The sequence below is a fragment of the Hydractinia symbiolongicarpus genome, chromosome 1, assembly GCF_029227915.1.
Source record: "Hydractinia symbiolongicarpus strain clone_291-10 chromosome 1, HSymV2.1, whole genome shotgun sequence".
In the NCBI taxonomy this organism is placed as follows: Eukaryota; Metazoa; Cnidaria; class Hydrozoa; order Anthoathecata; family Hydractiniidae; genus Hydractinia; species Hydractinia symbiolongicarpus.
The window spans coordinates 12,134,438-12,143,256 of record NC_079875.1 but is presented as its reverse complement, the minus strand read 5'-3'; the positions used below and the strand labels follow the sequence as shown (position 1 = coordinate 12,143,256).

The 8,819-nt window shown below is 34.5% G+C and overlaps 2 protein-coding genes across 2 annotated transcripts; one reads left to right on the top strand and one right to left on the bottom strand.

Moving 5' to 3' along the window:
- Positions 1-900: 900 nt before the first annotated feature.
- LOC130639451 (uncharacterized) lies at positions 901-3,193 on the bottom strand. Its single transcript, XM_057447076.1, has 2 exons — positions 2,456-3,193; positions 901-2,299 (listed from the first exon to the last, which is right to left on the bottom strand). Exons 1-2 carry the CDS (start codon positions 2,778-2,780, stop codon positions 1,428-1,430), a joined length of 1,197 nt encoding a protein of 398 aa, XP_057303059.1. The 5' UTR covers positions 2,781-3,193; the 3' UTR covers positions 901-1,427.
- A 3,046-nt stretch (positions 3,194-6,239) lies between these two features.
- Positions 6,240-8,019, top strand: LOC130650689 (ficolin-1-like). The gene is made up of 2 exons (XM_057456056.1): positions 6,240-6,332; positions 6,454-8,019. The coding sequence occupies exons 1-2, from the start codon at positions 6,240-6,242 to the stop codon at positions 7,231-7,233; spliced, it is 873 nt and encodes a 290-aa protein (XP_057312039.1). The 3' UTR covers positions 7,234-8,019.
- Positions 8,020-8,819: the final 800 nt, after the last annotated feature.

Sequence of the window (8,819 nt, the reverse complement as noted above, 5' to 3'; positions counted from 1 at the left end):
CCGGGAATAGGGAAAATTTTCTAAATGAGTGCCCCTGCTCTCTAATAAGCCCCCGCTCCCCCCATCGAGAAAAGGGGAGGGGGGGCGCTTATTTAGATCAGCATGAAAAACAACGGATAAAGATAAAAGATACTTATTACTATTGTATTTTTCTTTTTTGTTTGTATTTCCATTTTTTAATAAGAATGAAGTTTAAAATAGCCCTGCCAAATAAGAGCCTCCGTCAAGATGCATTCTTTAAATGCCCTGGACGCTTAATCTGTCATTTGCGGTATTCACTTAAGGCAGTTTGACCCGCCGGGGAAACCCCATCATCAACCTTATTCAGGGGTGTTAATAAAAAACCCACTTTTAGGCCTAACCTCGGTCTCAGGACATTTAGCCTTTTTGATTAATTTTAATGCTTTACTTTCACCTGTTTAGTTTTCATGTTAAGTATTTTCTCCAAGTTCCCGTTTTAAGAATACCCCTTCAGGTAAACCTTCGCCGGACGGATGTAATTAATCAATTTAATACCAACCGTTCTGTAACAGGTTAGGGACCGAGAGACCATGGGGACGAGGATGAAATAAGGGCGTGGGGAAGTAATTGAACAGCCCCTTACGTTGTTGAACGTAACAAGTTGTTTAAAAAGCCTATAATTTTTTTTCATTGTCATTTCAAAAATAAAAAATACTACTGTCACAATTTAGAGAATGCGGAATTGAAGTTTGCGAAAAGGAGACAAATTCGCTAAAATCAATTTCGCACTTTTTTTCTCGGTAAGCTGCATAAATCGTACTGTCTTGTTATTTTGGTTTTCAGGAAACGCTGCTTAAATATAATTCCTACGAATATCTATTTTATGTTGTCAAATTCCTGTGGTTATCAGAGGGCAACAATAAATTTTACAACAGGAAATTTCATTCATTTTAATTTCTATGGTTTTCTTAATACTACAAGTTGAACGTTATATATTTAAAAACACAATAATTCCTCCTCTAATTTGTATATGCAAATTACTCTAAAAACATTTCTCAAATTTCAATGTGGCCTACACCTTTTTTAAAAGAAAAGAATATTTGCAAAATATTGAGAAAATTAAGAAAGGTAAATAGATAATATGACAGAGCTCCGGCTGAAACACAAGATCTGACACAAGGGTATGGCTCTTTACAGAACAGTATGTAGGTGCTTGTCATAGAAAATTTAATCCTATAGTGTGAAAAACTTCTAATTACGTAAATAGTGCAAAATGATAAATCCCAAAGAAGTTTGAATGGTGGCATATAATGGAAAAGTATATATGTACTGCAAAAGAACAATATTAAGACACCATTCAAAATTGTTTGGGCTCATCACAATAACTGTCATCAAGTTTATACATAACAATATAAACTTGATAAAAATGCTCGTTATATCTACCTATATACACCAAAACAAAAAAATTATTTGCTCAATTTTGCAACCAGTGCTTCACGCAGAATTCCTGCTTCTTTTTGCATGAGCTCAATTTTTATTCTCAGTTCAGCATTACTTTTTTCCAGTTCATTTTTCTTTTCAAATAAACCTGTTTGCCTCTGTTTTCTTTTTGCTCTCGTCTTGCGAGACGCCTCATTATTTTTTATTCTACGCTGATGCTCATCAGCACTTGAGGTCGAAACATTGCTAGAATTTGATGATAATGATAATGCAGGAGACGATGGAACAATATGGTCATGTTCATCATCAACCTTTTGACATTTTGATGTAAAAGGGTCGCTAGCCGAACTTTTCCGCTTTAAGGGATTGCACTTAACACTATCTGGCTCTACGCCAAACTGTTCATTCAGAAGAGCCAATATATCAGTGAGTCTCTCATCAGCATCACCTTCATCAATAACACTTGTAATACTAGTAGGTTCAACCTCCTGAATAAGAGAGTTCATGTCATTAATCACACTGGTTTTTTCGAAGCTGACATTCTTTAGGAAGTCAGCATCGTCAATTGTGTCTAAAAGATCTTTGTATTCAGCATCCAGCTGAAGAGGGGAATCTTGGTCACTATATTCATTGAAATTTTCTTTAACAACTTGATTGTTACCAGTGTTACATCCATGACTCTGTGTGTAAATATTGTCATCCATATTCTCAATGAATGAATCAATTTCAAGAAAATCTTCCCATGGAAGATCAGATAAGTCTAGCGTTTCAATTCCAGATTCTGTGACTGGAATTGTTGATAATGTGGTCCCATTACTTTGAGAATTCCAATCAATAGGAATTTCTTGTTCTTCACTGAACAATTCATCAATAGGTAATTGTGGAAATTCTAAATAATCTAAAAAATAAAAACACAAGCTTGAACAATAAGAAAGGTTTCTTTGTATTCATGTGGTTATCTTGACCTTAGCAAGGGTGAAAAGGTCATACAATCATGTCAAATTTTGTAATTAATTTATTAAGCAATTCTATCAAAAAATCTACAATTACTTACCATTTATTAAAACATTTTCAAACAAATTTACTGATTCTGCCAGTGGTAAATCCATATTGGACTGGCATATATTGTGATTCAAATCTTTCTCTTTTGACAAATTCTTCAAGTCTTTCGTCTTTGAATTTATATTGTCTTTCACATATATTTTGACAACGTTTGCAATCTCTTTTTTTGTAAGAATCTTCCCAGTCGTATTTTTTACAGTCAAAACAAGATTCTTTTTTACTACTCTGGGATATGGAATTGGTTCGCACAAATCGATATTCTTGTGAATATTGTTTTTGTAATTGTTCGAACTCCTGTTCCTGTGATTGCACTTCATCCATATTTTCTGTCTGGTTGAAGAAAGCCGTAAAGAAGGTTGATAAGATAATTCTTGCGATGTTTTCCATTTTGAATTTTTGATATTAAATTTTTCCAAACAACAATCCGTACTGTTCTTACACTGTTCTAAATTGTTAACCAGGTTATGAAAACCTGGTTTCTAAACTTTTGTTTGAGAAGGTCTTTTATACTCTGTTTTGAAAATTCTCTTCTTGAGAGATTTTGTTGACAAGGGTCAATGTTGTGGCGACCCAAAACCACCTAACACAATTTGCACGTCCTTAAACTTCTACCTCTGCCAGCTTTATGACTGTACTGACAACTACCAAATGGAAAAGTACACTCACAAAACGTTTCAATAACGTTAATCGCTTGCCACCACAAAATACTTCGTATGCAATTTTTATTTTGAAGTGCGGCGTTTATATAGCCAGTGGCGCAATTCTTTCTTTTTTTAGTAACTTACGTAACTACAAGCCAATGAAATCGTTAGTAGTTAATTATTCTGACGTCGAATTTCTTGTTGAGCTTTGATGGTGCAATATCTGCCATTACATCACTTTAAACCAATCAATTTTTAGATTTACATGGAAACAACACACAACAATATTGATGGAAAAAATTAATGACGCTGCTAAAATTTCAGACCCCTGGGGCATTGGTTTTTCTAGAGCAGCACAAAACAGAAATAGCTTTATGTTGGAAAGTTTGGGGGGAAGATTGAATACTTTAAATTTGCCTCTGGTTTAAAACAATTTTTTATCTCAATTTTTCGCTACTTGTGAGTAAAAAAGCTAAAAAAATTGATAAAGGTTCGCGCAAAATAATTTTTTAATTTCTCTTTCTCAATTGATGTTGTATTTATTCAAATTTAGTTCACCTCTGTTTGTTTCTTAAACTAAGTTTCTTTGGCGTGCAAAATAAAAACGTAAGAAATAAAAACATTCTCTTGTCAGAGCTGCTTTCAAACACGTTTTGGGTGTTAATTAAACCCTAATTAACTAAACAGATATCACCCTCGTCCGCCCCAGAGAAAATCTGGGGGTGAGGGTGACACGGATAAAGTTAATGCAGGGGCGGACGATTATACCTCATATGGCAATTTTGGAAACTCGTCCCCAGAGGTTTTTGCCTTTTTGACATCAAGGCGGGCGGCGAAATCTTGTTTAGCCGTCAGCGGCCCAGTCCAGGCAACAAACTCTGGGGACGAGGATGGGCAACTTTGATCCCGGGGTTATAACGCTTTTTGATATAAGGAAGAAAAAGCGTTCTCGTATAAAAAAACGATAGGTGCTGGGGATGAAGATTGCCTCATAACCTCAATCCCTTTTAGGGAGGCTATATGTCGTATTTTGATGATATCAAGAAAACGCATTGCTAATTTTCGTTTTACTTCTCTACACTTTTGCAAATGGCATCAGGGTTTTTCCAATTTTTAATTTCATTCACAAATCAAAAATGAACTTTTAGGAGGAATATATAATAAAAACCTTTATAATATGACCCTGGTCCATTTTCCGCATACATCGCTAAATAGCGGAAAAATGCAGTCGATATAACTGCTTTAAAATGTTATGACGTAAAAAAGTTTGTGAGCTAAAGCGGAAAATTCAGTCAAATATGGATACAAGCCTTAATTCTCGTAAATTACAATTGCTTAAAAACCATAATGAGATTAAGTACTTCTCATAAAATTTAAAAGTTTATCACATAAATTTCATGTACAACTTTATTTAGAAGTGTTTCGTCTTTTTCCTGAACTACTTTCTCCACAGGTTTTTCTGTTTTCGACAATCTCGTATGACATCGACGTCACATCCAGGAGTTAACACAATTATTTATGAGGTGTACTAAAGAACAAAAATAAAATAAACGGGTTGAACATCTAAGTGCTAATAGACAACTTGTGTGTGGATATTTATATGATATATATATCCACACACAAGCTGTATGAAGTTTATTCTCACATGACAACTAAGTACGGTCTCCGATGCTACCATTTTCATTCCCAGAACTCTTTAACATTGAAACTACGAGTGTATCTCAAGAAGCTGGGGTCGAGAATACAATGGTACCAATCATATTAAAAAACGCAATAATTTTTTTATCCATTCCCCCAGAGCTCTTTAAGATAAGCTTAAAAGGAAGCATTAAATATTATTGCCATATTTGGCCAACCTCTATTCCAAGGCATCTTGTATCTTTCCTGACATGGCACGACCATACTTTTAGGTAAGCGCCTGAAAACTACATTGACAATGGGCTCTTTTTTTGTTTACTTTCAGATCATTTGCCATGTTTACGTTTGCTGGCTTAGCTTGCTTTATTTTTTGTTAACAAATGCGACGTATAGATTACCACTATCCCATCTTCTATGTTTGTATTACAAAGCTAAGGTTTTTGTGCCTTTATTTACGTTTTCTTGCGTTCGACTGTACCATTCCTTACAAACTGTCTAGTTTTAATGATTTTTCACATAGGAAATAACACACAACATAAAAGTCAATAAGCCTTTCCAATAAGTCCAACCTAATTTTTAAAAGGTTCCCAATCTAATAACCACCTTCCAATAAGTCCCCACTCATTCTAATGAGCCCCTACTTCCAATAAGCCCTCACTTCTAATAACAACCCTCCACAAATAAGCCCATGGGCATTGATTATGGACGGTAACTTTTTGGTACACTTTTTAAACGAATATTTATAAACATTTTAAGAAAACTTTGCAGTACCAACTTCAAACCAATGAAGGAAACAAAAAACAATTTAGTCTTTTTTTCATTGTAAGATTGATTGCTATAAAAGTTTTCATATTATTTTACTTATCTAGACATAACCAGCTTCGTCCCCAGGGCATTTTGTATCTTTTCTGACCCCGGAATCGTTTGTTCATATCGCCGTACCGTGGTCAAAAAAGATATAAGATGCTGGGGACGAGGTTGAGACATAACAATATTTGGCTTCCTACTTCGACCAACGGTTTTTTAGGGTTTTTTTATTTGGGTAATGAGCCTAAAATCTTCCGTACCCAATATAAAAAAGTCTAACGAACACTGTGTAGACAAAGTTGATTTAGGCTTCTAACGACAACATGATTTTGTGGCTACATGCCCGCAAGAAAAGTTAAAATGATTTCAACTTTTTGTAAGGATCGAAACGGAAGAATTTATCAAAACTGTGCCATTTCGGTTTTAAGTGGAAATTTATCTATAATCATTTCCACGGTTACGATTGACAACGATGTTAGTAATTCATTCTTGTTAAGGTTACTTTCAATTTACTTAATGAACAATATCAACAGGGAAAACAATCTGGTCACAATTAATTGATTTTAACTAAATACAGTAATGTTTGGTGACTAGTAGAAACAAGGAAAAAAACTTTTATTTTCACAAAACCTTTCTTTTAAAAAAAGCGAATAAAACTGACGCATTTTATTTAACTTCAAAAGACACAGAATGAGGTTGTATCCTTTCATACTAACATTAATTGGAGCTGTACAGAAATGCTTTCCACAAGGATGCAACCGGGAAAGAATGGCCTTCGAACAAGTAAACTATTCATTTCCAACATCATCAAGCATGGCCATCAAACCTCCATTTCCAATGCAACATGTAGAGAACTGTATTGAACGATGTCGAGAAACACCTACTTGTAAATCTTGTGGTTTAGCAAAACAAGGTGGTGAAACGTTTTGTCACCTGTTTCGTCGCGATCGATTCATATTGCCACTTCCTACATCCCCAAAACCTGGATGTAATTTCTTACTACGAAGCGACATCATGCATTGAATCTCACATAGATCTTGTGAAGTATTCAGTTCCACATGCTAAAGATTGTAAGGATGTGTATGAGAGAGGATTTATTGAAACTGGTGTGTATAAAGTAGGGGAGTTATACAGATACTGCGAAATGAACTATCTTGGTGGTGGATGGACAGTCGTAGTAAATCGCATCAATGGCGTTGCTAACTTTAACAAAACGTGGAATTCTTATAAAGAAGGTTTTGGTAACTTGAAAAACGAGTTTTGGTTGGGAAATGAGTACTTACATCTACTTACTAAAGATACGGAAAACGAAGTATTGTTCGTCATGAAAAAATTCACCGATAGTAAAGAATACATGGCGTTGTATGATGGGTTTAGTGTCGGTGATAATTCTACTAGATACAGATTGACGACCGGAACGTACACAGAAGATGGAATCGCATTTCCTGCTGGAGACAGCTTCTCTTACCATGATAGCGAAGACTTTAAAACTTACGATAATGATAATTCCTACTTGTGTGCACAGTATAGTGCTTGGTGGATGAAGAAATGTTATAAAAGCGCGTTAAATGGAAGATATTCAAGTAAAGGGTCATGTGAAGTAAAATGTATTCATTGGGGAACTTTATCAGGATTTAATAACTCTCTTGAAAAAGTCACAATGATGGTGCGAAGAAAAATGTAAATCAAGCGATTTCAATGATCACTGTATGTTAATCTTTTCCAAAATTTGCAATTGGAATAATTGTCGAAGTCATATTTTTTGACAGAATAATCATACGGATGTAAGGATCCAGTAACCTATCGGAGAAGCTATACAACACAACCTGATAGCGAACAGTTTTTGTATCTTCGACTAGCAAAAGTAGTCTGGTCATTCCACTTCGACTTTATTAAAACAAAACACACCAAAACCGAGAAAACTCTGTAAGAGTAATTTACTTATAACTAAACATATAACTTTTAAATATTTTAAACATTTTAGGAATATATGAATAGTATGATTAGCACACAAATATACAAAAAAAATAACAAGTAAAAAACAAAAGAACAAACAAAAAAACAAACAATAAAAACAACAAAAGACAACAAAAAACAACACAAAGCAACACAAACAAAATAACAAGAAAACACCAAAAAAACACCAAAAAAAAAAACGAACAAACAAATAAAAAAAACCAAAGAGATGTAAACAACAATTCAACAGCCCTGCATACCAATACCTTAATTGATAATTTCTTATTTTAAATACCAAATTTGATAGATTTTTTTTGAGGGATTTTGTTTTCATGTCAATGTTTTAGCAACGCTTTGCAAGAATACGCATAATATCTATATATTCTCGCACTTTTTGTTCATAGGTATACGGAAAACACAATTTAGCATAGCAAAATCTATTTTTTAAAGGTTGTTTTATTGTAAAATTTATCTTTTACGAGTCAGGATTGTTTTTTTTCTAAACTCATCTCCAGGGCTTTTGCATTTCAGCAGCGCTGCTCTTTTTTAATAATTTGATATAAAGAAACAACGGGGAATGGGGTCGAGGTTGTTTTTTCTGACTATATAAAAAGCCTCCCTGCTTAGATAAGTCTTGTTATTCGGACTAAATAAAAACTGCCTTCATCACATGATGGTTTGTAGCGTTCGTAAGAAATGCAAAAGCTAAAGGCATGGTTGCTTCTAGGAAAAGTTCTTCTCTCGCAAATAACTCTGCACAATATCACGAAAGACTCTACTAAATCTTGTGGTATGTAAATAAAATCTACTTCACAAAAATTGACGTATAACAGAATTATTTTGCGATTTTAAACGCTTATTGCGACAAACATTAACTTTTTTTTAATTTAATTAATATTTTAGGTACAGTAACTGATTAACATCATACCCTATGCCTTTTTCTCGAGCCCTGGGATCAAGATTGCAACTGAAGCGCTCTGTGCCTATAAGCTTTAGTGGTGGTACCAAACTCGTTTCCATTACCACTTGTCTCTTTTTGATTACTGTCTAGGGGCAACTAATTTTCGCTCGCGTCAGCATGCCTTGACTTTTGGGCCTCAGTGTGGATTGTTCTGTAATATGAACAAAAACCGTTTTTAAAGCTGTTTACTTTGCCCACGCGTTAGTACAGCTTTTGTAGCTCGCTGGCTGCAAAGCCTTGACAAGGTACGTCTGTCCACGTTTTAGCACGAGGGTTTACCGTACTGTAGACAAGCATTCTCAACGCACAGCATTAGAAAAGCTAGAAAATAATTATTCGCACTTTGCAAGAGA

Excerpts from the sequence above, each read along its gene's own strand:
- LOC130639451 (XM_057447076.1), bottom strand. The coding sequence starts at position 2,780 with ATGAAGTGCAATCACAGGAACAGGAGTTCGAACAATTACAAAAACAAT. Across the intron at positions 2,300-2,455 it reads TGAAAATGTTTTAATAAATG|ATTATTTAGAATTTCCACAA; the intron begins GTAAGTAATTGT and ends TTTATTTTTTAG.
- LOC130650689 (XM_057456056.1), top strand. The coding sequence starts at position 6,240 with ATGAGGTTGTATCCTTTCATACTAACATTAATTGGAGCTGTACAGAAA. Across the intron at positions 6,333-6,453 it reads AAAGAATGGCCTTCGAACAA|CAAAACAAGGTGGTGAAACG; the intron begins GTAAACTATTCA and ends CTTGTGGTTTAG.